General features: G+C 33.3%; 1 protein-coding gene across 2 annotated transcripts in view; it reads left to right on the forward strand.

Annotated features, from left to right (window-relative positions):
* Nucleotides 1-26249, forward strand: part of XRN2 (5'-3' exoribonuclease 2) — a 109210-nt gene that overhangs the window by 58525 nt on the left and 24436 nt on the right. For both annotated transcript variants that reach the window (XM_069075505.1, XM_069075506.1), the window contains 12 exons: nucleotides 142-260; nucleotides 2300-2435; nucleotides 4326-4433; nucleotides 4537-4626; nucleotides 5413-5485; nucleotides 9875-9958; nucleotides 11539-11636; nucleotides 11719-11798; nucleotides 14761-14817; nucleotides 21673-21741; nucleotides 21839-21970; nucleotides 25323-25447. In XM_069075505.1, coding sequence (XP_068931606.1) covers nucleotides 142-260; nucleotides 2300-2435; nucleotides 4326-4433; nucleotides 4537-4626; nucleotides 5413-5485; nucleotides 9875-9958; nucleotides 11539-11636; nucleotides 11719-11798; nucleotides 14761-14817; nucleotides 21673-21741; nucleotides 21839-21970; nucleotides 25323-25447 — 1171 coding nt within the window. The remainder of the gene's footprint in view (nucleotides 1-141; nucleotides 261-2299; nucleotides 2436-4325; nucleotides 4434-4536; nucleotides 4627-5412; nucleotides 5486-9874; nucleotides 9959-11538; nucleotides 11637-11718; nucleotides 11799-14760; nucleotides 14818-21672; nucleotides 21742-21838; nucleotides 21971-25322; nucleotides 25448-26249) is intronic.

Raw genomic sequence — 26249 nt, forward strand, 5'->3', positions numbered from 1 at the left:
AAACTGTCTACTAGGTGTTTAGAAGACTTTTATGAAGTTAATTATATAATAAAAGTAGTAATACCCTGCATGTTTGTAAGGCTTATATTTAAAGTGAGTATTCAAAGCTTTTATTTGTACTATAATAACTTTTGTCCCCAGAGTCCTTTAACATCTCCCAATACTAGTTTCACTTCTGATGGCTCCCCATCTCCAGGAGGAGGAATTAAGCGAAAAGCAGAAGATAGTGACAGTGAACCTGAGCCAGAGGATAACGTCAGGTGAAGCCATTTTTTTGTAGCACTTTGTTAGCAAATTGCTGAAATAGATGCAGTCTAATTAATGCCATTTAGCTTAGAGCAGCAGTGCCTTCCGATGCTTTTCTGTGATCTTTTTATCCACCAGTAATTAATGTGGAGGGTTAGAATATTCCGTAAATTCCAGTGAGATGTATAAGCTATAGCTGTTAAACCTAAGTATCTAGATTAGTATGCGTGCAGGTTTTCGTCCTCCAAGCCACTTCTCCCTTTGAGACCAGGCACTAGATTGGCTAGACGTTCAGTGTTTAGATTTGATTATGTGATCTGAATGTCACTGTTTTGAGATTGAATTTTTAAGCTGTTTAACCCATAAAGTTCAGTTATCCTCAGATACAGAATATAGCTGATTTTTATTATCTCAGTAGAATAACTCCTTTCAAAAAAAGTACAAAATGATGAATACTCCGAAGTGTACAGTTGCATAAATTAAAATATATAACCTTTGAATTTTAATTCATAAATTGATTTATAACCATGAACTTTGTTTTGATGTGAAGTTATTTCCTTGGTATGTACTTAATTTTTAAGAGTGTATTTTTATCAACAGTCTTGAATTTGAGGTTTTGATAGTCAGACTTGCTCTCAAAAATAAAACAAAACTTTGAAAATCCAAAGATAAAAGGCTAAAAATTTATATTTCTCAGAAAGAAAATAGGTAAAAACAGAGTAAAGTTCAACTGATCGCCTTAATTTTTTATTAAACATGTTGATGTTCAATTAAGTTCGAAAGTTGAGTTTTTTGGTAATTAGAAACTTGTTTGAAAATTCTCTCATTTGATAGTAATAGACTCAGTATTCTATAATTAGAACCATCATTGAGCATCTCTTTATCACCCTACCTGACATATAGGGATATTACCATTTCTCTTCATAAGTATAGCAGTTTCTTATGGTTTCTCTCATTTATAACAGCTTAACCAGTAAGCATGAATAATAGCTTACTATATGTTTTTAACTTTAAAATTAAGATTATTTTTAGTACTGAGTAGAAAATACTTCTAAATTTCTGCCAGTGTTTTAAGATTTGTCTTTTTAAATTTTAGCAGCAGTGGTAAAGTTGATAGTCTATATTACTCAGAAGATAAATATTGGCCATTTATCCTTAAATATGTAAAAATGCATGGTTAGTACACATGTATACATAAATATTTTTAAAGATATTAGAACAACACACAAGTTGTTGATTTTTGTAATAGTTTTTTTTTTTCCCCCGTTTGGGGGGAGTATACTTTCTAAGTGTAAGATAAAAGTAATATTTACAAGAATGTAATTTTTGTATTAATTTCCAAAATTGATTAGGAAAATCTAGTTAAGAAAAATACCTCAAGGATTAGCTCTATGGATACATTGGAAAACACTGGCTTCCTGATTTGGCTCAGTGATTTAAATAAGTATACAATGACTTGTGGATTGTACTTCAGTGCATTATTAGCTTTGAGGAATTAACTGCAACAACCTAAGGCTTCCTCATTCTTCTTTCCAAAAATATAATAGCACTCAGCTAGTATAGGGGTGGAGCCTATGATAGAGTGAATTTACTTTTTAAGTGTCTCCCAAAAGCAATCATAAATTATTTTCATATGATTAATTATCTTGGGTTTTCCATTCCTTTTTCTAGTCTATTTCCAATATTATAAATCAAGATTTTCTTGGCATTCTTTTGTAACAGATTGAGCTTTTTATGCTAGTTGTTTATGCCAAAAGCAAATTTTGATTAAAAAGCCAAGGAACTTGGCTTATATAGTGGTTTTTATGGGCCATACTGGTTCAAATGAAATAAATGCTTGCATTATTATTTTTGTGGCCACTTTTAGGATGGTCATATACTTTTGACAATTGGGGTTTTTAAGAAATGATGCAGTTATCTATTTTGGCATTGCCGCTTATATACTAAGCATATCAACTCCTGTGTTAAATTACTTTGTTTTTATTTTAGGATATTTAGACAGTTTTCATAATTAGCATCATAATTGAACATAAATTAACTGCTTGGGTTTTAGGTTATGGGAATCTGGTTGGAAGCAACGGTATTATAAGAACAAATTTGATGTTGATGCGGCTGATGAGAAATTCCGTCGTAAAGTTGTGCAGTCTTATGTTGAAGGACTATGTTGGGTTCTTCGATATTATTACCAGGTACTGAAATTTTTTTTTCAAACCTCTGAACTACTAATTTTAAGAAGACAATTTTTATATATCCTATTTACTGAAGTATATCCTAAAACAAAACCTGTGGGCTTTTCTTTAAGCTCCCTGTTCCTGAATTGAATTCACTGCCCTGAATAATATTTTTGTAAAGCTTTCTGAATTCCTGAGAGAATGGTATATAAACCTCCCTCTCCCCCACCCCCCCACACACACATGTGCGCGCACACACAGCACACTCTTTCTCTATTGGGTTAAAGGATTTTACTTCTTTATCACATAGGATGATTGACTTAAGAGATTATTAAAGGTCAGTGTTCTTTAACTTGGAATAAAAATTAGGATGATGCAATAACTAAATTAATTAATTGAAAGTGACTAAATGACTTTACAAAGAACAAAGCATGCAATATATTAGTAAGAATTAAAAAGGAATTGAATTGTGTCAATCTTCTCAAAATAATGCTATGATGTTACATGAAGTGCATTATAATTGAAGTAATCTGCGTCTGGTTTAAATCTTTTGATAATTGAGATGTCAGATTGGTGAGAGATTAGTTAGACATATTGGAAGTGGTAGCACTGATCGTTAATAACTAATTTTGTGCTCTGAGAGCAGAGGGAGTTTTATGTGACCTGGGAGTGGATGAAATTTACCTACTAAACAGCAGAATTTTGTGATGCAATTAGTATTAATATTTATAGGATTTATTCCTATTGATAATATTGTAACTTCTATTTAGTGTCAAAGCACTTAAAATAACCATTTAGAAGCTTCCTCACTTTTATGAATACTGTTTAGTTTTTCGTTAGTTTAGAAGATTTGATTATTATTTTATAGTTGTAGTAGGAAACATTTTGTCTCTATTGGGACAGTATTGTGTACTTGACATCTTTATTTTGTTTGAAATTTGTTTACCTTGGCTGCCAGTTAAGGAAAGTTGAAAGTTAACGTGTTAAGGATTGGCCTCTTTATTTTGTCATGTAAGGAAATAACAGTTTTCTTCCTGAAAGTTATCATTTAAGATAATGTATTTGAGGGTAGAAGGTAGATTCTTTGCCCACTGTGCCCTCAAATATGTAGATTTGTCTAAGTGGATGGTATATTTAATTGTCATCGATAAAGACAGATATATTTTAAAAGCCTCATGGCTCAGTGACAGCCTTTTAAGTGCATTACTTTTGTTTCCTAGATCCCAGATAAAAGTAATATTTACAAGAATGTAATTTTTGTATTAATTTCCAAAATTGATTAGGAAAATCTAGTTAAGAAAAATACCTCAAGGATTAGCTCTATGGATACATTGGAAAACACTGGCTTCCTAATTTGGCTCAGTGATTTAAATAAGTATACAATGACTTGTGGATTGTACTTCAGTGCATTATTAGCTTTGAGGAATTTAGACTCGTGTTTTTTGTTTGTTTGTTTGGTTGGTTTTATTTTTGCTTTTTGGAGGGCAGTTGGGGTTAAGCGACTTGCCCAAGGTCACACGGCTAGTTTGTGTGTGTGTGTGTGTGTGTGTGTGTGTGTGTGTGTGTGTGTGTGTGTGTGTGTGTGTGTGTGTGAAGTATTTGAGGCTGGACTTGAACCCAGGTCCTCCTGACTCCAGGACCAGTGTTCTATTCACTGCACCACCTATCTGATCCAACTCTACTGTTTTTGAAAATGTTTTTACAGTTTCTTTTTCTAAACCCAAATTTTTCATCTCTTAGGAATCAAGGGGTTTAGTAAAATAAAATTGTTAAAAAGACAATCTTCCTAAAAGTGCATGGCTGATGTGTGTTTGGTAGTTTGTATGCTAAAAATGTTACTTCTTAAAGCAGTCTAATTTTCATTATATTCATTGTGTCTACACTTAACATAATATTTAATGCCTCTAGGGCTGTGCTTCCTGGAAGTGGTACTATCCTTTCCATTATGCACCATTTGCTTCAGACTTTGAAGGTATTGCAGATATGCCCTCTGATTTTGAAAAGGGTACAAGACCGGTAAGACTTGCTTCTTTAGAATCATAGCTTTTGGGGAACTTTTTTGCCAACTTGAATAAAAATTTTATGTTTTCTTAATTATTTCTTTTTTTTTTCCTTTCAGTTCAAGCCACTGGAGCAGCTTATGGGGGTGTTTCCAGCTGCAAGTGGTAACTTTTTACCTCCATCATGGCGAAAGCTTATGAGTGACCCTGTAAGACATTTTTTTCTTATTAAAAAAATGTGTATATGTATGGAGGACTATTCTTTTTTTTTTTTTAAGATTTCTATTAATCTTGAATTGAACACTAACAGCTTTTATTTTCTAATTTAAATACCATTAGATAAAGAATAGAACTTAAAATTTAACTGTTGCTTATCTAATTTTGTCATTACTTGTCTAGAAACTAAAAAAAAAAAAAACTTTTCCTGTCTGTTGATACACTGAACTTTTATTTTTTTAATCTGTTTTCTCTGTCCATGTTGACTAAAAAGTCTAAGAAGATAATCCTGAGATAACCTCTGAACTGTTCGTTTCATTAATGTGATCATTGGTGTGATAAAATATGATATAGGAGTAGACTAGTATTTAATGAACTAAGTCCGTAATTTTCTGTTTTAAAACTCTAGCATCTGTGTCAGTTCCTCAGTCTTTTAAAATACAATTCTAAAAATACAAATTCATTAGTAGTAGAATTAGGTTATCGATAAATTGTGTTAATTTTGAAAAGCTATAAAAATCGTAATATGAATGAAAGATAAACAATTTTTTTTTTTAAGCAATTGGGGTTAAGTAACTTGCTCAAGGTTACACGGCCAGTTATTTCTGGGTGTGGTGCTAAGTATCTGAGCCCAAATTTGATCCTCCCAACACTGGGGCCGGTGCTCTTAGTCGCTGACCCACCTGGCCGCCCCCAAAGATAAACATTTTTAAGACTAAGACATAGCAGACTTTTACAATTGTTTTTAACATTTTATTTTTATCTTATTTCCAATGTAGGAATCTAGTATAATTGACTTCTATCCTGAAGATTTTGCAATTGATTTGAATGGGAAGAAATATGCTTGGCAAGGTAATACATCTTACTGATTTCACCTTTAAATAAAGAACCTAAATGCTTATATTTGTGTGTGTGTATGTATATATTTGTGTTTGTATATGTGCACACACATATATAAATAAGCAAAACTATAATGACATTTTAATTAGATATATATGCTTTGTGTGTTATACTTAAATAAGAAGTCTTCAAGTGAAGGTTTGAAAAATAAAAATTTATATTGAAGAATCAACTCGGATTTTGCAATTAGCCTAAGGATTGACAGTGGCTAATAATTATTTTTTCTTCTATTTTTACTTATCAGCCTTGATATATAATTATATCTTTCATCTTCTTTGCATTCAGTTACTAGGTCTTACTCATTAATCACTGCTCATTAGTAGGTGAGCATTGGGAGAAAAAAGAACATAAACACACAGATTCTGTTGGATTTGCTTATACAGTAATGAAGTAGATGCAGTATTTAGATACTTTTATATAATTTTGAATGCTAGTTTTTTTATTTAATATCTTTTCCTTCTGTCTTTTCCTTCTTGTTTGCCTTATTATGTAGCAAAATTGTCATTACATAATCAGGATCATTTTGAGGACACATTAATTTTTAAAAATTTAAACAATTAAATATGATTGCCAAATATGTATTTGTACTTGAATGACTATCTTATATGTTATTCATAAAACCTGACTTTAACCAATAACTTTAACCTTTTTCTCAGTCATACGTTTTATTGGTAAAACAAGGAAGTAGTAAAAATTGATAGACAATGTAGTACCTTTTCTTTCCTCCTACCATTATCCTTGGTGCTAATGAATAACTAAAACATCAGAAAGAGAAGTAGGAGAATTAAAAGGCATGTATGAAATAAACACAAAATGGGGAAAATGTAAAGTTTGCTTTATAACTTTTTTGTTAGTTTTATTTAGGGCGGGTTTTTGGAATATAGGAATCCCTCATGATTATGTGAAATTAAATTCCAATTGGTGATGAAAATAAGGTATAAAAACCAGTAGTGAGAAGGAAAGTAAAAAAGTAAAATTTTGTATACACACACATTTTTATCTGTTTAATACTTTGAGAGAGAAAAAGTGGATATCAGAAGTTGTTAGAAACCAGATTTCTATTGAAATTTATTCATGCATTAACAAAAGAACTTGGCATGGAGGAGTTAGTAAAACAAACAAGAGTATTTTTTCTGATGCTTAATTAAAAAAAATATTTACTATTAGTTTACAACATTCAGTTCCATAAGTTTTTGAGTTCCAAATTTTCTCCCCCCCACTATCCCCCAGTGGTGGCATACAATCTAATATAAGTTCTACATATACCTTTACATTAAACATTAGTCAAATTGTAAAGAAGAATTATAACCAATGGAATGAACAACAAGGAAGAAGAAACAAAACAAAAAAGGGAGCAAAAAGTTTGCTTCAATCAGCATTTAGACTCTAATTCTTTTTCTAGATATGGATAGCCTTTTCTGGATATGGATAGCCTTTTCTATTATGAGTCCTTTGTCTTATAACCTTGCTTTGCTGAGGGGAGCCCAGTCCATCAAAGTCAATCATCATAGATAATGTAATTGTCTGTAATGTCAGGGTCTGTAATTGTGTACGATGTTCTCCTGGTTGTGCTCCCCTCCCTCAGCATCTGATGTTTAATTTTAACAACAAAATAAATTGAATCCTTGGATTACCAAAAGCATGTTAAATAGACACATGTTGAATAGATAAATAGATAAAGTCGTATCATTATTACTACTCTTTACTGAAGTTGAAGCCCTGTAGTTTTATAGAAATAAAACACATAAGTAAAAAGCCACACAGGCATAAAGCTTATAGAGCTTTAAATTACTCTCTGCTTTTAGGTATCAGTGAGTTATTATAATATCAATTGACAATGTATAAAATGTATAATATAAAATGACAGTGAAATGACAAATTGAGATGCTGAAATGGAAGCACTTAATTCTTAGGTTTGATGACATTGTTAAAAACCCTAAAAGGAAATTACTAATATCAGCAATTATACTTGATGGTTTTGTTGTGATTTTGAGGATTGATCTCTTGAAATATTTATTAGAAATATGAAGTTGTGATTTTTATAAAGTTTCTTACATGTAAGTTAATTTGCTAGAATTACTTGAGTTAAATACTCCACTGTTATGTTATAGCCATTATTATCTGCAAAATATGTATGTTTGTTAAATATTTTTCAATATGATAACTTTTGTTAGGTATACTTTCCTTGAGATAAAGTTAAAGTATTCTTTGAAAAAATTACCATTCAGAATGATGGAAGATGACCAATAGTTTCCTAGCATTTCTATCATATTGTGCACTCTCCTAGCATTATATATTTTGTGTGGCATGTCCTTTGTGTTGAGTGCTTTGTGACTTTAATGCTGCCAATAGAATTTCAAGTTTCTTGTTTGATAGGATTTAACTGCTATAATTTGTGTCTTGAGGAAGATTTTCTTTAGTAGAGATTTTTAGCTATTGATAACATATTGGATCAGAAATTAATATGTAAAAGAAAATAATTCTTTGTTGCCGGTGTTACTGCTCAGTGCTGGCTTAAAACTTTTTTTTTGTTTTATCTATTCAAATTGTATGGTTAAATAAATTTGGTTTCATTTTTCCCTATATTTCTCTTTTAATACGTTATTATACTTGAAATTAATTTTCAGACAATTCTAGATATTATGTAAGTTGGTTTTTTTTTTTTTTTTGCTCTTTGACTTGCTATTAAAAATAATCTTCTCAGGAAACAGAATTGTATCTTCAGAGTGAATTTTGTTAGGGCCTGTTCTCAGGCATCTACTGAGTAACTGCTTTAAAACTCTTTTTTTCTTTTGGCTAAAAAAATTTAGTCATTGAGACAGAAGCCAAAAAGTAAAATCAGCTATATAGAAGAAAAGCCAAAAAGTATTTTATTTTGTTAAGTTACTCATTTCATTCTAATTTAGAAGTGGTCTAGCCTAAATTTGTTTCTTTACAGCTTTTTTTTTTTTTTTTACCCATTGTTTTTGGATCAACCCTCTGGTGCTAAACAGAACTAGTTTAATTATTCTTTCACAAGATAGCACTTCTAATACTTGAACACAGTTATCATTTCCCTCTTAAGCTTTCTTTTTTCCAGGTTAATTGGGAACTTAACTCTTTTCCTGTTCCTTAAACTGAGGCTTATGTGTGATAGACTCCAGGTCTTTCACCAACTTAGTTGTCCTGGATACTCCCTGGCTTCTCAGTATACTTTCTAAACTTCCTAGCACTAAATGTAATACTCTAGATGTATGTAGTTTGAGATTACAGAGGGACAGTTTTCTTATTATTCCTAGAAGCTATGCCTGTTTTAATGTAGCTAAAGATCACAGCTTGGCTCCTTAAGTTTGAGGTCCTCTAAGACTCCCATATCTTTTTCAGACAGACTACTTTTAGACACACCATCCATTTTACAAATGAGGTCCAACATTGAGATTGTGACCAGAACCTCAGTCTACATTACTTAAATGTAAGCACCACAGCCACAGACTCAGTACACATATCCTATTTGCTTATTTGAAGGAAGTAGGTATCCATTTTTACACTATAACAGTGAATGGAGAATGTTTTTGTTTGATACTTTAATGTTCTGCCTACATGAGATAATATGGAGTTTGATTTGATTTCCCCATTGATTTTTTTTAACTTAAAGGAAAAAGTTGTTTATTTCGTTAATAAGAAGCCCAAGGATTTTATTGTTTTTATATTTATATAAAGTGATAAAAGATGCCCATCTCTATGTCATATAGTTTTAGAGTACAGTGTCCAAGTAATAGTAATTTCTAAAAATCTATATTGTCACCTAATTTTTATATATATTTATACATAAATATATAAAATATATATATATATATGTCACATATATATCTGTCTGTTTATACATGTCAAGCTTAGGTTGATGTGTTCGTAATAGGAATATCTGGCCATCATTTTTAAAAAGCTAGCATGTGTTTTTTTAATAGATAGCATTCTCAAATGTGTCATCATCAACTGTTCCGTTATTCCATAGCAGCAGAAACTTTTATTGCTATTGAAAGTTAAAGTTTGTCCTCATTGTTTTTTGAAGGAGAATTTATGACAGGTGATCTAGAAAAAGTGAGTAAGTCATTTGAAGTTAATAACTTATAAGTCTTAAGCTAAGACTTTTTCTGCCATTTTTATTTTTTCAGCATTCTAACCAAGAATACTTAACCTTCTTGTTTGAAAAATTAATATCAACAATGGTCAATTGTTTTTGAATCTTTCACCTCTTTGTTGGTCTTTACACTTTTTTTTTCTGTACTTCAGAATACTTTTTTTTAGAAATAGATTTAAACCAGTGATAACAACATTTAGCTGATTCTCATTTTTAAAAACTAGGTGTTGCCCTATTACCATTTGTTGATGAACGTCGTCTCAGAGCTGCTCTGGAAGAAGTTTACCCTGACCTTACGCCTGATGAAAGTGAGAATTATATTTTAAAATATTAAGTGCTTAATATACAGTCATATAGTTAAAATTTTCAGTCTTGTATTTTTTATAAGTTATGTTATGCTAGTAATAAAAAAAGCTGACTCAATTCTCTTATTTAAAAATATCAACTTTGATGTTGTTAAATTAATGAACTAACAATAATCAGCATTTTTATACTTTACATGAATTCATATATAATGTCCAGAAGAAAATCTCAAAATTAAATTCTTATAAGAAGAGGATATAATGAAATTATTTGTGAGAATATTTATTTCTGCACTGTTCCACCTTATGTGACATAAGAAAAAATGGTTGAAAAATAAGCTTTCTTAAAAGGAAGGTGCTTAGTAATCATTTATTGCCTGCTATGCCCTATAGACACTGTGCTAAATACTGGAAGTATAAAGAAAGGCAAAAGACAGTGCTTGCTTTCAAGGAGCTTACAGTCTGATTCAACCAACTATGTGTAAACAAGTTCTAGTGGGATAAATTAGAGATAATAACAGAAGTAGTGAATAAATGGGGAAGCCAAGATGGCTCAGTATATAAGGGTGTCAGGTCTGGAATCAGAAAGATTCTTCTTCCTCAGTTCAAATTTGGCTTCAGGTACTAACTGTGTGACTTGGGGCAAGTCACTAAACCCTGTTTCCCTCAGTTTCTTCATCTGTAAAATGAGTTGGAGAGGGAAATGGCAAACCACTCCATTGTCTTGCTAAGAAAACCCCAAAACTCATGAAGAGTTGGGCACAACTGAAAAAAATGTACCATTGTTAAGGGGGATTGGGATTGCCTTCCAGTAAAGGGCAAGATTTTAGCTGGGACTTGAAGGAAGCCCGGAGATGACATAGAGGACAGCCAGTGAAAATGAAGAACAACCAGGAGACCAGTATTACAGGGTGATGGAATGAGTGAGGTATGACAGAAGACTGAAAAGGTAGGAAAGGGCTAGGTTCTGAAGGCCTTTAAAAACCAAACAGAGGATTTTATATTTGAGTTTGAAGGCAATAGGAACACTGGGAGTTTATTGACCAGAACAATGACAGGACAGATTGTGCTTTAGAAAGATCAGTTTGACAGCTGAGTGAAGGGGAGAATGAAGTGGGAAGAGAGTTGAGGTAGAGAGATTAACAACAGAGGGCCCATACCAAAACAAGACATGACAACAGATAACAGTACTAAGATGAAACTTAATACGTTGTCACAAATCCAGGTTTTCTTAAAAGATAAGCTTTATATGGATTTTTTTAAATGCGAAAAACTTACAAAAATCTTTGTATCTGCTGTGTGTTTATCAAGTTTTTCTGTAATCTCTTTGTAGTTTTTTAAACTAAAAGCCACTACCTACCTGTATTTAAATAACTTGTAGAAAACCACTAAATTCTGTCTTACATTCAGAGATCTTTGATACTAGCCATAAACATTTTTCATATGAACAAATTATTAATTTTGATAGCTGAAATTTCTGATTTCTGAAAATGTAGCTGCTTTTATTTTGTGTTCTAAAAATGGTTTGACTTAGCTCTTCTTTCCCTCTTTCTGTTTCTCTATTCTTTTTCCTCTCTTTTTCCCAGCTAGAAGAAATAGTCTTGGTGGTGATGTAATGTTTGTGGGAAAACACCATCCACTTAGTGACTTCCTTTCAGAACTTTACAAAACAGGTTCCACAGAGGTAATTAATATCAGTATCCTATTTGTCTAACATTATAATTTAATTTTTTTTCCTGTTAAATTGATTACACATTTCTTTACAGGCAGTAGATTTACCACCTGAACTTTGTCATGGGATCCAAGGAAAACTGACTTTACATGAAGAAGCCATTCTTCCAGATCAGTGAGTATTTGGATTTAGATATTTGCATTGTAGGTTTAAGACTGGAATGACTCTTAGAGATCATATAGTCCCACCTTCCTTATTTTATAGATATATAAACTAAGATCCAAAGAAGTCAAATGACATATTTAAGCATCACTTAATTCTATACTTTTGAGATTTGTGGTGTTTATTTCCCCATTTTCCTTAAAGTTAGAAAAGATAATTTTAAAGATAATTATACATTTTTCATGTTTAAAAATAGTATACTTATTTTATATCCAAAAATTGGGTACAATCTGTCGGTCAAGATACCAAGTTCTTATAAATTCATTTCATGTACTCCTTTCCCCTTTGGACAGAGTAATTCTAGTTCTTCCTTTAAATGAGATTCATGTTTTAGTGAGAAGGTCTTAAAATATCAAGATTCAGGAGGCATACTGTAATAAACATAAACATTTTCTTTAGTTCAAGAATGATCTGTTTTAGTTGGAAGTTTGTCTAGTTTGTATATCATCTCATAAGTTATTTTCTTTATAAACATCTTTCATTTGCAGCATAGCTTTTAGGCATAGAAATGATAAAAAGTGGCTATTTAGTTTAGCTTACACCTGAACAAAAATATTCCCTACACCATATTAAAGAAATAGTTATTCAGCCTTTGCTCAAAGACCGAAGGAGACCATTTCCTTCTGTATCCCACTTTGCATTGGGATGACTGTTAAGACAATTTTCCTGACATCAACCCTCAATTTACTTCCTTGGAACTACTTCGTATTGCTCCTATTTCTGCCCTTTGGGACCAAGCAGGAGCTACTTTTCCATGTGGCAGCTCTTGAGATCTTCACAGATAGCTATTCTATCCCCTCTAAGTATTTTCTTCTGAATCAGTATCCTCTGTTCCTTAAACCAGTCCTCATAGGATGTGAACTCAAAGGTTTTCACTGTCCTGGTTGCGTCTAGTGGACATTTCACCAGCTAATCAAGGTCCTTATGGCTACCATTGTCAAGTGGAGGACCCTCTTTTTGGCTTTTAAAGTTCTTTACAACCTGGCCCAATTTGTAAGGTAATTTCTGGTCATCTTATGATTAACACAGAATTACTAGCATTCTTACTGTTCCTTGAGCACAACTTTCAATCTCTTGCCATCTTATGTTTTCCGTGGCTACCCCTGTGTGCCTGCAGGGCTCTCTTGTGTCTCCAAGTTTCCCTGCCCTTCTTTAAGAATCAGCTCAGACTTCACCCTCTGGCAGTTCTAGTGCCTTCCCTCTGAGATACCACCCAGTTATGCTCACACATCTTACATGGATAGAGGGGGGTTTGTACGTTGTCTGCCTCATTAGACTGCGACCTACTTGAAGGCACAGAACATGTTTTTGCTCATCTTTGTTGCCCATTGCCTTAGCACAGGGCCTGGCGAATAGTAAGTACTTATTAAATGCTTACTGACCAACTTCCTAAAATTTGTCACCCCAAACTGAGCATATTATTCCAGATTTGGCTTGGTTGGGATTACATTGGACCTGTTGCTCACTTATTCTGTAAGTTGTTGCTTTTCACAAAACCTAAGATTGATGATTCATTGAACTTCCTATTAAATCTCCAAATCTTCAGGCTTATCTTGAACTTGTCTAGCCATGTTTCAACATCTTGTACTAATGAGACTGATTTTTGTAACCCAAATATGACAATTTACATTCATCACTCTTAAATTTCATCTTATTAGATTTTACCCAATGTTCTAGCCCAGGGTGGGGAACCTGCAGCCTAGACCACATGTGGCCCTCTAGGTCCTCAAGTACAGTCCTTTGACTCAATCCAAACTCAACAGAACAAATCCCCCCTAATAAAAGGGTTTGTTCTGTAAAACTTGGACTCAGTCAAAAGGTCACACCCAAGGATCTAGAAGTTCATATGTGGCCTTGAGGCCACAGGTTTCCCACCCCTGTTCTAGCCCATCAGGATCCATTTGAATCTTGATACTTAACACTGTTACTCATTATGTTAGCCATCCCACACAGCTTTGTTTATGGCTTCAGATATCATAAATATGCCTTTAAGTTAGTGATAAGAATGTTGGATACTACTAGCCCAAGTTAAATCCTTGGGGCACATCACATATAGACTTCCCAAATTGATACAGAATCATTAATGACTTCTCCCTGGATGTAGCCTTTTAACCAATTCTGAATTCATCTAATTGTATTGTTGTCTAGCCTTAATCTTTCCTTCTTTTCCATGAGAATAGCATGAAAGACTATCATTGTTTTGCTGAAATCTTTGTAAAATTTGTGCTTTATTCCAGCCTAGTAACCAGGTAAAAATGGAAATGTTTAGTTTGGTATGCCCTGTTTTCAGTGAAGTGATAACTGAATTTTTGTGAAATAACATTTTTATTTATGTGTATATGTGTATTTTTTAGATCATTTAAATTTCTCCATTTGTTTCTTCTCCTGCCCCACCCAGAGAGTCATCCTCCATAATAAAGAATTTTTTAAGAGAAAAAGAACAAAAATTAAGTAAAAACTGATCAATACATTGAAAAAAAGACATTTGTAATGTTCCACACCAGTGGACTCCCCCGTACCCCTACCCTTCCCACCCCTCCTGGGGTAAGTGTCTTCTCATATCTCTTCTTTGGGGGCCAAGCTGATTCTGAATTTGCAACATTCATTTTCACTTGTTTTAAGCTGATTGTTCTTTATTACACTGTTGACATTGTATAATGTTTTCTTGACTCTGCTTACTTGACTTTCACATCCATACATAGCTTTCCATGCTTTTCTGTATTTGTCATATTTATAATACCTTACAGAAGAATAATATTCTGTAGTATTAGAAAACAGAAGCAACATGATACTTAATTCACTCTCTTCTCTTTGTCATCCATTGCTTATCATGGGGGTCTTCATCCCTCAACAGCTTCTGTTCACTCATGTAGAACAGGTCATAATGTTTTAAATCTCTTTTTTTCTCCTTTAGAATAGTATATTCTCCTGTTCCAGTGTTGCGAGATTTGACACAGAACACTGCAATCAGGTAAGTGATCCAAACTTTCGTAATTAACTCTGGTATTATGGGTAAAAGCAAAGTAGAATTCCCTTCTTATCTTTGGATTTGACTTACGATATCAGCCATTCTTAGAACCTTTTGTCAGAAATGAATGCTGGAAGTGACTTTATAGATTATCTAGTTAACATTTTAACATTTGATGGATGAGAACACTGAAGTACTAAACAATTAAGTAACTCTAAACATAAGTAGTAGAGCTGAGATTTAAACCCAGGCTTTCTGACTCCTAATTTATTTGAAGGAAGTTTTCCCAAAATTCCGTCTACAAATTTCAGTCATCCATAATGTAGTTGTGAACCTAGAAGAGGATTCCAATAAAGAAAACAACTCTCATAAACCCTCTGCTTTAGGGGGGAAAAATTAAGTAACTACCGCCAGATAGTTGTTGATTTACAACTATTCTAAGAATTAAGGCTAGATTTTTTTTCTTACTTGATTTTCTTGATTTCTTTGGCAGCTTTCAGTCCTCATGTTAGAAAGGACAGGAGAGAACTGTGACTATATGTGTTATAGAATTGTTTTTCTAGAATCAGAGAAACTAAATTATCAGAGAATCTCAGTTTGAAGGGACTTGAGGACAACTGGTTCAAATCTATATCTGAACAAGATCTTCTTCCACAATTTAACTGACCAGGTTATTACCTACTTTGGTTGAAGACCTCTAGTTGAAAAGAAATTCATTATACTCTGAGGAAGCCCATTCTTTGGGATATCTCTGATTGTTAGGAAGTTGTTGCTTACTTCAATCCCAAACCTGTTATGATGACGATAGTCATTCCTTGTTCTGAATTCTGCCTTCAGAAGCCAAGTAAAACAAGCCTGATCCTTCTACATGATAGCCCTTCAAATATTTGAAATTTGCTGTAATATTCTTCCCATGTTTTCTCTTCCATGTTAAAGTTTACAGGAAGGGAAAGGACAGCAGAATTAGCATCTTTTTTTAACAACAGTTTTAAAGATATTTAGTTTAGGAGTAATTCTCTACACCTCATTTGCCCCAGGTGCATCACTATAGCAAATGTTGGTCCCTACTAATGGCTTTTAAGTCATTAAAAGTTGGATGGTAGGCACTGGCACTGGAGTCAGGAGGACCTGAGTTCAAATATGGCCTCAGACACTTAACACATACTAACTGTGTGACCTTGGGCAAGTCATTTAATCCCAGTTGCCCTGCCTTCTCCCCTCCAAAAAGCAAAAAAACAAAATAACTACAAAAAAACCTCTTCTATAACTGAGGCTATGATTTTAAGAAGTATTTAATATGTGTTCATAATTCTGTACTTAATAAGCCAGACATCAGCAAGGTCTATCTTTCAGTACTTGAATGAATCTGTGATCATGTTAAGAGCATTCACTGGACACCAGAACTATCCCTGCCTCATCATATCATGTCATTTTTATTTTTGTACATTTCTTTCATAGAGGATGTTTAATAATCATGCAAAACAAGTTCCCACATGTTTTTATTTCTCATCTTGAATCCCACATGCCTTTCACATGAAGTGGGTAGCCTATTTCATCAGTCTTATGGAATCAGGGTCGATCATTGTGTTGTAAGAAATTCAGTATTCCCAAAGATCCAAGATGATTTCTAAAGATTTATGATGAAAAATGATGTCCTCTAGAGAAAGAACCAATATGGACTGAATGCAGATCAAAATATAATATTTTTTACTTTTAACATTTTTTTTGTACTTTTTTGTTTTAGTCTATGTTTTGTTTCACAACATGGCTATTATGGAAATGTTTTGCATGACTATACATATATAAGCTGTATAAAATTGCTTGATGTCTGAGGAAGAAGGAAGGGGAGGGAGAGAGGTTTTTTTAAAATAAAGTTAAAAATTGTGTTTACATGTAATTGGAAAAAAACTGAAATTGATTAAAAAAAAAAGAAATGCAATATTCCTAAATGTTTCAAGGTTATTTTCTTTAATGTTATTAAAGAGTAATTGTTCTCCTTGTTCTGCTTAGTTCAGTTTGCAATCAGTTCATATAAGTCTTACCAGGCTTCTCTGAAATTAGCACTTTTGTTATTTTTTACAGCTCCTTATTGTTCCATTATATTCACATACTGTGTAACCATTCCTCAATTGGTGGACATCCTTTTAGTTTCTAGTTACTTGCCACTACAAAAATAAAAAACAAAATCCACCTACTTTTAAGTATTTTTGTACATGTGGATCCTTTTCCTCTTTTTTGATCTTCTTGTGGGATAGGCCTAGTTGTAATATCAGTGCATACAAGTTATGCACTGTTAAGTAACTTTGGTTGATTTCTAGGACAGTAGGGTCAATTCACAGCTCCACCAACAGTTCTTTAGTGTGATTCTTTTCCCACAGCCCCTCCAAAATTGGTCATTTGCCTTTTTCATTATCTTTACCAAAAAGATTAATGTGATAGTAGAACTGCAGAATTACTTTAATTTTCATTTATCTAATTATTAGTTATTTGTAATATTTCTCTCATATGGTAATAGGTGGTTTATATTTCTTCCTTTGAGGAAGACATGTTCATATCCTTTGGCCATTTATCTGTTAGGGGGTGATTGTTGCTCTTATAAATTTGATGTTCCTTATTTATCTTGGGTATAAAACCTTTATCTGAGACTTACAGCAAAGATCTTTTTCACATTTATATATTTCCCTTTTTATTTTAACCACATTGGTTTTGTTTAAAAAATTTTTTTAGACTTTATATATCTCATCTATCACTTATTTATGTCTTTGCTCCTCTTGTTATAATGTCACCCTTTATGTCTAATTCAGATATCTGTTTGATGCTTACCTCGATATTTGGTGTGATGTTAGTTTATACCAGGTCTCCTAAATTTTCTAATTTCTCTCCCTCCTCGAAACCCCTACAATATATAGAGTGTTAAAACAAGAACCTTGTTTAACATCTAGTGTTGCATATTTTAAAATGCAGCAAGTATAAATTAGTTTCTTGGAAAGTGTTTCTCAAATTTTATACAGTTCACTATTAGTTTCAGTCTAGAGGATCAGAAATTTCAACCTTTTTGTTTTTAGAGAATGTAAATAAAGATAATTTTAAATTGAAGTTTATAGATAAACTTCATTATCATAGCTGTAATACTATTTGTTGTTAAGGGAGCTTAAAATGAAAAATACTTAATCTAAATACCAAGTACATGTGATAGATAAAATAAAGACTTGATGGTTCAAAACATTTAGAAGGGTTTAACTTTTAGGTAATGTAATGCTTTAGGGATTGTTAAACTGGATACCTCCTTTTGACAGAATGGGAGGAGAAACCTGTTAATTCCTAGAAACTGCCTTAAAATGAAAAGTGTATTCCTCATAAACTTTTCAGCATGAGAAAGGGTAGAATTTGTATTTTTAAATTTATTGTGTATTGTGTAGGTATAAAGCCAAAGTAAAGATATAACTTGCTAACTGGAATTTTCTCCTTTCTCTGTGATGTACATTAGGAGCCCCCAGAACAGTACTTTAAAAGACATTTTTCAAAGGATAATTCTTAGAGTGAATTGAATTAGAAAAATGTTGTTCTCTCCACTTTTATATTCTGTTGAGGCTTCAAAAAATGTGTCAGAGCATTTCATTTCTTAGGGATATTGTTTAAAGTACTACTTGTAGCACAAATGAAAAATCAATTTAGCATCTTCATAACATAGTAGACTTTACAATACTAGTGATGTAATCTTGTGATTGGAGTAGTAGGTTACATGTCAAGAATTCATTATACCACGTTGTAAATGCTGTAGGTCTGTTGGTATTGGATACTGTATAGTGTCTAAGTTCATGTTGTGCCTTCCTGCAAATGGAAGTGGCTCATCTAAAAGTTACTCATCTAAAAGCACTTAAATAAAATCTGAGTGGGAAACGGCCATTAAAAGCAGAAAATGTATTTTATGTTATGGGTGGTGAAACTTATATTTATTTGTACAAAATTATTGTATTTTGAATTTTAGGAACACCTTATCTTCTGTTAGGAGAATTTTATTCAAATTGTAGTTTGGATGAAGCTATATTGAGAGTTGAATGTTAAGTATAATATTATTTCAGTTAACCTGAATCCTAGGCATTGTTTTATTGGAGGGTGTGTGTGTGTAAACCCCAAATTTTATAGCCAAATTAGATTTAGAGCCAAAAGGGACCTCATGGAAATCTAGTCTAGTCCCTTCATTTTTTTAATTTTTGGTAGTAAGGGCTCAGCAAAGTGAAGTGATTTGTCCACAGTCACAAAGGCAGCCAGTGGTGGTAGGACAGCCAGTGGTAGAACAGAGTAATGTGGCCTTGAAATCTAGGCCCTCTTCCATCAGATCCAGTGCTCTTTCCACTGCCAGCTCCAGAAATGCTCTCTTTCTAAAGGATGTGATAAAAAGGAATATTGCTGTTACGAATATAAAAGAGACTTTGGGGCAAAAATGTCTGCTCTTAATTTTAAAACTGCATCATTTTTACCTTGCAAAATGGAAAATTATGAAGAGGTTGTTTGGGTTTGAATTTCTGCAAATTCCTTCAGATATCATACATAGAAAAATTCTTAAGTCATGATATGATGATAAAGTTGAGGTAATATAAAAAAGTTGGTTTGAAAAGAATATTGACAATAATAAACTTCTGTCATGTATCAACTTAAAGCTTTAATAGAATTAGTTTGTGTTTTATGTACCTTTTTTAAAAAATTAAAAAAATTATTTATCATCTTGATATAAAATTTTAGAAATTTCCATGTTAACATCAGGAATCCTCTAAGAAACAGTGGAATTTAATAGGGAAGCCTGTGTCCCAACCCGTTTCCCTCTTTTTTCCTCCCCCCCCATTATTGCATCATTATTTCAGAAATTGATCTAAAGTGTCTTACACCTTGAGCCCCAGTGTCTTCATTTGTAAAGTGAAGGGTTTGGACTACATTGCCTCTGAACTCCCTTGCAGTTCTATTATATCTATGACCCCATGATGCTATGACTTTAAGGGTAAATAAATTCTTTAGTTTTTCTAGAATAGTAGAATATTTAGTCAGTCAGTGGAGAATAGCAAGACATTTGTTAAATAATAGAATTATTTAAATACAACTATTTGGACATATTTTTTAACTCATAATGGAAGAAGACAAATCTAAGAGGAAGAGGTAGAGAGTCTGTGAGACGTTTTCCCTTTGTCTCAGATTTTGGGACTATTGCATGAATAAATTAAATATTTCAATTATCTGTTAAAAAGATTAAACATACTCTTCCATCAAACTTCATGTCTATAATTGTCTTTGAAACTTTTTTACTTTTTGTTGGCTCCTTACTTGGCTATCAATGACTTCTATCTTAAAATAGCATATTAAAACTAAATGATGATAACCCTCCTCCCACAACAAATGGATGTGGCAGAGAAAGTTTTAAAGTGATAAATCCAGAGGAGGATCGCAAGAAACAGAATTTCAAAATTGTATGACACCTCTTGAATCTGAATTTCATAGTGTTTGCTGGATTTGATTTATTTAAAATAAAATGCTGTGTAATTATAACCATAATGAAAGCTTGACCTCAGAGAAAATATACTATCCTCCTTTCTTTGCAGAGGTGGGGCCTATAGGTATGGAATGCTGCATATGCTATCAGACTCTTTTTTATTGGGTTTGATGAATTGGCCTTTTTCTATTTTATTCTTGGTTACGAGAGATGGCTTACTTAGTAGAGGAGGGAGGGAAGAAGTATATATTTGGAAAGAAAGGTGATGTAAAAACAAAAAGCATCAATACAAATTTTAGAATAGTTCTTAAAACATCAAATATATTCATAGTTAAATGCAAAAAATACAAAAACACATTCAGAAGACATACATATGAGATTACTCACATTTCTATTTCCTATCATTACTGCTAATAAGAATAGAATTTTAAAAAATGACTAATTTGGTTTCTGGTTTCAATTATTTCCTTTTTGGTGTGGATAAAGTACAGTGCCCAGCAGAGCTAGAGGAAAGGAGAAGGGGAATAAAGGACACTAAATGAGCTTAGACTGGATTTTTTTTTTCTGAATAAACATTCACGTTTGTCATATTTTGCAATTAGTTATCATTTATTCCAGAAAAGCTACCAGTAATGGTACTTACATATTAAAATGAGAATATATTCCTTCAAAGAAGGCAATTTCTTTCATCATTATTGTACATAAATTGCTTGTTTTTGTATCTAATAGCTTTTGATCGTTGTTTAACCTGAACTGTTCTAAATAGTGAATTCTCCAGTAATCAAGAAATTATAAGTAAATTCCCACTTTCTATGTGATACTTGTCTATTATGTATTACACAGATTGAATCTATTTTGTGCTCTTAAAATAGACATACAGATCAAATCTCATTATAGTAAGATGGACTATAAAACAAGACGTCTCTAAGATCACATCCTGGGAATAATTTGTTAGAAGCAATTTTTTCTTAAAAAACAAAAATTCTAGTAAGTTGAATGATTTTATTGTAATAGGATTTGACCCCTATTAAATATTAAAGAGATCCTCAGTATATGTGAGCAGATTTAAAGATTTTTAACATTTTGAAAAGTTTAAATTTTAGTGTATAAACATCTTTAAAGCATTTTGTATTTTTCCTATAATTTCCTGTACAGGGCTCTTGACACAAGTAAACAGATGCTGTTGACTGCTATCATTTTGAGAAAGAAAGTGCCTAAAGTGGTCAACCAAAGGGAGAAATAATTAGCTCAAAATTTAGATATCTGTGGAATTCAGTTATTCACATTAATACAGCCATTTGAGAGTTTATCTAAGTGATTCACAAGTTGTACTTAATCTAGACTTTTTATTAAAGGGTTTGTTTGCTCTTTTTCAGTATTAATTTTAAAGACCCACAGTTTGCTGAAGATTACATTTTTAAAGCTACAGTGTTACCAGGAGCCAGGTAAGTTAAGTTTATTTTTTTCAAAACTAACTAGATTATTTCATAATGGTCGTGCACTAAGCAGTATAACTAAGATGTTGAATTTTCAAATATTCAGAAAGCCTGCAACTGTACTTAAACCTGGTGATTGGGAAAAATCTAGCAATGGACGGCAGTGGAGACCACAGCTTGGCTTTAACCGAGACCGAAGACCAGTTCACTTGGATCAGTCAGCATTTAGGACACTAGGGTAAGTAATACACTACCCATTTCCTTAAATACTTTTCTTCCCCAAAGTCTTTTTTTATCAGAAAATCATAAATAATCTTAGCAATAATTCCTAAATGTACTCAATAGTCAAATCATTTTAAGAATAACCTTAAAAATTGATAAAATGCAGTCTAAATCCTTAATAGACTATGAATTAGTGTTCATTTCTTCAGTTTCTTGAATTTTTTTCTTTGAAACATTTTAAAATTTGCTTATCTGGCCTGATTTTTCTTAATCTTTTAAAAAGTTATTTCAATTATAATCTCTCACTATGTTATAACTTTTATTATTAGAATAAAAGGCAAATTCTTTAAGCAGTATTTTGTAACCTTAATTCATTTCATCTCTTCTGTGTGTAAAACAATATATTATATTCAGGAGATAAATAGCTGAGAAGTCCCAGTCCCAGGAGGACTCTTGATGGATTTTATTAGTCCAGTTGAAGGGAACAGAGGAAAGTGACTGAGAAGTGTATTATTCATCAATCATTAATATTGATTAAGTGCAGATTATGTATAAGGTACTCTTCTGGCCCCTGGGGATACAAAGACAAAAGATAAACAGTTCCTGTCTTCAAGGAGCTTATATTGTATTGGACTTGATAACATGTATGTATGTAAATATGTACAAATTAAATGTACACAGAATAAGTTGGAAATCCAGAGGAAGGAGTTGGGTAACACCAAGAAAGGTTTCATGTACAAGGTGGCACTTGAGCTGAGATTTGAAACAAACTAAAGCTTCCAGTAGGTAGAGGTAAGGAGAAAGAGCATTCCAGCCATGGGGATGGTGTTAAGGAGCAGCCTTTACAAAGAGAAAGGAGATGGAGTGTCATGTAAGGATTAACAAGAAGAAGGCTTTGGAAAAGGAAATATGTTTGTTCTGTGACAATCATGAGGGATGATGTGAGGGTGTCCTTTCTCTTAGTTATTGCCAATAAGATTCTTGCCATAGTCTTCCTTAATAGGCTCACACTTCCCCTGGAAGATGTCCATATATCTGAAAGTCAGTGTGACTTCAGAAAGGGCCAAGGAATGGTTGATACTGTGTTTGCTGCCCAACAACTCCAGGTGGAATGCCAGGAGCAGAACAGAGGTCTGCAAACAACAATACTGTTAGTCATGAGGACTTATGGAAGATCATGTCAAAATTCGATTGCCTAGAGAAGTTCATTGGTATTTTTTTTTTTTTTTTGCTTTTTGGAGGGCAACTGGGTTTAAGTAACTTGCCCAAGGTCACACGGCTAGGTTTTTTGTTTGTGTGCATTAACTGTCTCAGGCCGGATCCGAACTCAGGTCCTCCTGACTCCAGGGCCAGCACTCTACTCACTGTGTCACCTAGCCACCCCTGTTCATCGGTATTCTATGCCAGTTACAATGATGGCATGCTTGCATGGGTTCTGGATGATGGATGATGCTCTTGTACTTTCTCTGGTGTTACCAGTGGAGTGAAATAAGGCTGGGTGCTTGCTCCTCTGCTTTTTAGCATGATATTTTCAGCAATGTTGCCAGATGCCTTCAATGAGGATGACCACAGTGGCAAGGTCAGCTACCAAATGGATGGTAAATTACTCATCTTGAAAAGTCTACAAATCAAGACTAAAGTAAAGGAAGAAGTTGTGCATAACTTTGTTCACAGATGAATATACACTCAATGCAGGCTTTGAGGATGTGATGCAGTAGAGTATGAATCGATATGGATCACTTGTGCTAATTTTGAATTGGTCTGACAACATCAAGAAAAGTAGAAGTTCTTTACCAGCCAGCACATAGATGATGAAGTTGACTGACACCTTACTAGAGCTAGCTCTGTTTAGGAGGCTCTGAAGGAAGATGTGAGAGCAAAGAAGTATTAGGCTGCCTACCAAACTGAAGGTTAATAGCAACACTTCTTAAACTTCTGGGTCTTGACTCCATATGGGTTTGCAAAAACTTTGGCAACAGTAAAAGATTTCTGAATGTGCAATGACCAAAAGTTAATTAAAAATCAAATGTGTAATGAATCTGAGGTGTTTCTGGTAATGCTTGCCCATGTTGCATTGAGCAGCTTCACTGCTACCTTGGTTCTGAACACACAACATGTACACTTTGCATTGCACCTGCCATCATGCCATGCAGCACCAATGAATGATGCTGAAACATGAAAAGGAGTCATGAATGGAATAAGTTTAAGAAACCTTAGTCTACAGAACCATTGTGCTTACCTCATTGTTACATGCCTGTGAAACCTGGACATTATACTAGTACCATGCTAAGAAACTAATAGGCAGGAAGATTCTGAAGATAACCTGGCATACAAGACACTAAAGTCCTGTTTTGAGCTGAAACCTTCAAACTCTACTGCATAGAGCTAAACTTCAATGGGCTGGCTAAGTTGTTCAAATGACAAACGTAAGTTTGCCTAAAAAACTAGTTTACAGAGGACTCACACAGGGCACGTGCTCACATAGAGGTCAGAAGAAGTGATGCAAGGACATTCTCAAGGTCTCTCTGAGGAGCTTTGGAATCAATTGTGAGACATGGGAGTCCCTGGCACAGGACTGCCCAACTTGGTGTGCCTGCATAAAAGAAGACATTGTGTTATGTGAGCTAAGCAGAATTGCATTAGCTCAAAAGAAACGTGAGATACACAAGACATCTCCAGTCCAGATGTTCATATGAACTATTTGTGCCTGACCTGTGGGAGAGCTTTCCAAACCACAGTGATAAGCCACATTGGACACTGTACCTTGACCCCAATATAGTGTTATCATTTCAGTCCTCTTTTGAGCATGAAGGACAACAATCAACTAGCAAGAAGGCCATTTTATTGGCCTTACTGGATTATAGAATGCATGAAGGGGAGTGGTGTATATTAGAAGGCTAGGAAGCTAGTTTGGAGTAGTCTCTTAAGAGTTTGTATTTGACCCTTGAGATAGACAGGAGCTACTGGAGTTTATTGAGTAGGGGAGTAGCATAATCACATCTGTACTTTGGTGTGATCGCTTTGGCAACTGTGTGGAAAATGGATTGGAGAGGGAGACACTTGAGGCAGGGAGACCAATTACGAAGCTCTTGCCGTAGATGAGAAAGGGGATGGCGGGCCATTGTTAGTTGCATGAGTTGGAGAAAAGGGGATAGATGTGAGAGGTATTGTGGAAGAATAATCAATAAGACTTATAATAAGATCATAGGATCATAAATTTAGAACAGATATTACCTTAGAGATCATCTTGACCTTATCCCCCTCTTTTCATAGATGAGGTCTATAGAGGTTAAATGACTTGAACAAAGTCACCATTTATGTTTAAAAGAAATTTTTCTAATTTTAGATTATGTTTTTGTACATTATAGTCACGTCATGCCAAGAGGTCCAGGAAGTGGACCTTACAGCAATGCTGCGCCACCTGGAAATTACCAGGGAAATTTATACAGGCCAATGATAAGAGGACAAGCACAGATTCCAAAGCTTATGTCAAGTAAGTTATTACTTTTCTTATACAATTTTATTTTTAAGTGGGAGATTTTTCTTTACAAAGATAATTTTACTTTAGTAGGGACAAATTAGTACCAACAAAATTTATTAATACTAGACATGAATCTTTTTTTTCTTTTTGGAGGGCAATTAGGGTTGACTTGCCTGAGGTCACACGGCTAGTTTTCTGTGTTAAGAGTCTTAGGTCTGATTTGAACCCAGGTCCTCCTGACTCCACGGCTGGCACTCTCTTCACTGCGCCACCTAACTGCCACAGACATGAATCTTTAAGGACCTATTCTACAACTACCATTCTTGGTATTTGTAGTTTTATAATTTTAGCACTTAGTATCATACATAAAGTTACTATCGATTAAGCTTATACTCAATTTGTTTTTCTCCTTGCTTTTAAGATAAAAATCTGCTTTTGTGTTTTTAGAGGTAGCATAAGAATGTTGTTTGTATTTTCATCCATTATCAATAAAAAACTAATATAGTTGGTACATGACATCTATCAGTAATCATAGTCCTAATTTTTTTTGTTGTTTTTCAATCACTTATACCTTACTTTTTAGTGCTTTATATTTCTTTCATATGCAGAAATTGTTGATGCTAGTATAAAGAATCCAAGTTCCATTTGTACTATTCTTTGGGTTTCACATTGTGATATATTCATCAAAATGTCATTTTTAAGAAATGTCATATACATTACAATAGAAATTTGTTTTACCCCATGCCTAACAGCTATACTGTACTTTGATCTCATGTATTTTGCCTAGGCCTCCTAATATTCTTTTTTTTTTTTT

The sequence above is a fragment of the Petaurus breviceps genome, unplaced genomic scaffold, assembly GCF_028583685.1.
Source record: "Petaurus breviceps papuanus isolate PSGF00001 unplaced genomic scaffold, PetGlider_PUasm1.0 90919, whole genome shotgun sequence".
Taxonomy (NCBI): domain Eukaryota; kingdom Metazoa; phylum Chordata; class Mammalia; order Diprotodontia; family Petauridae; genus Petaurus; species Petaurus breviceps.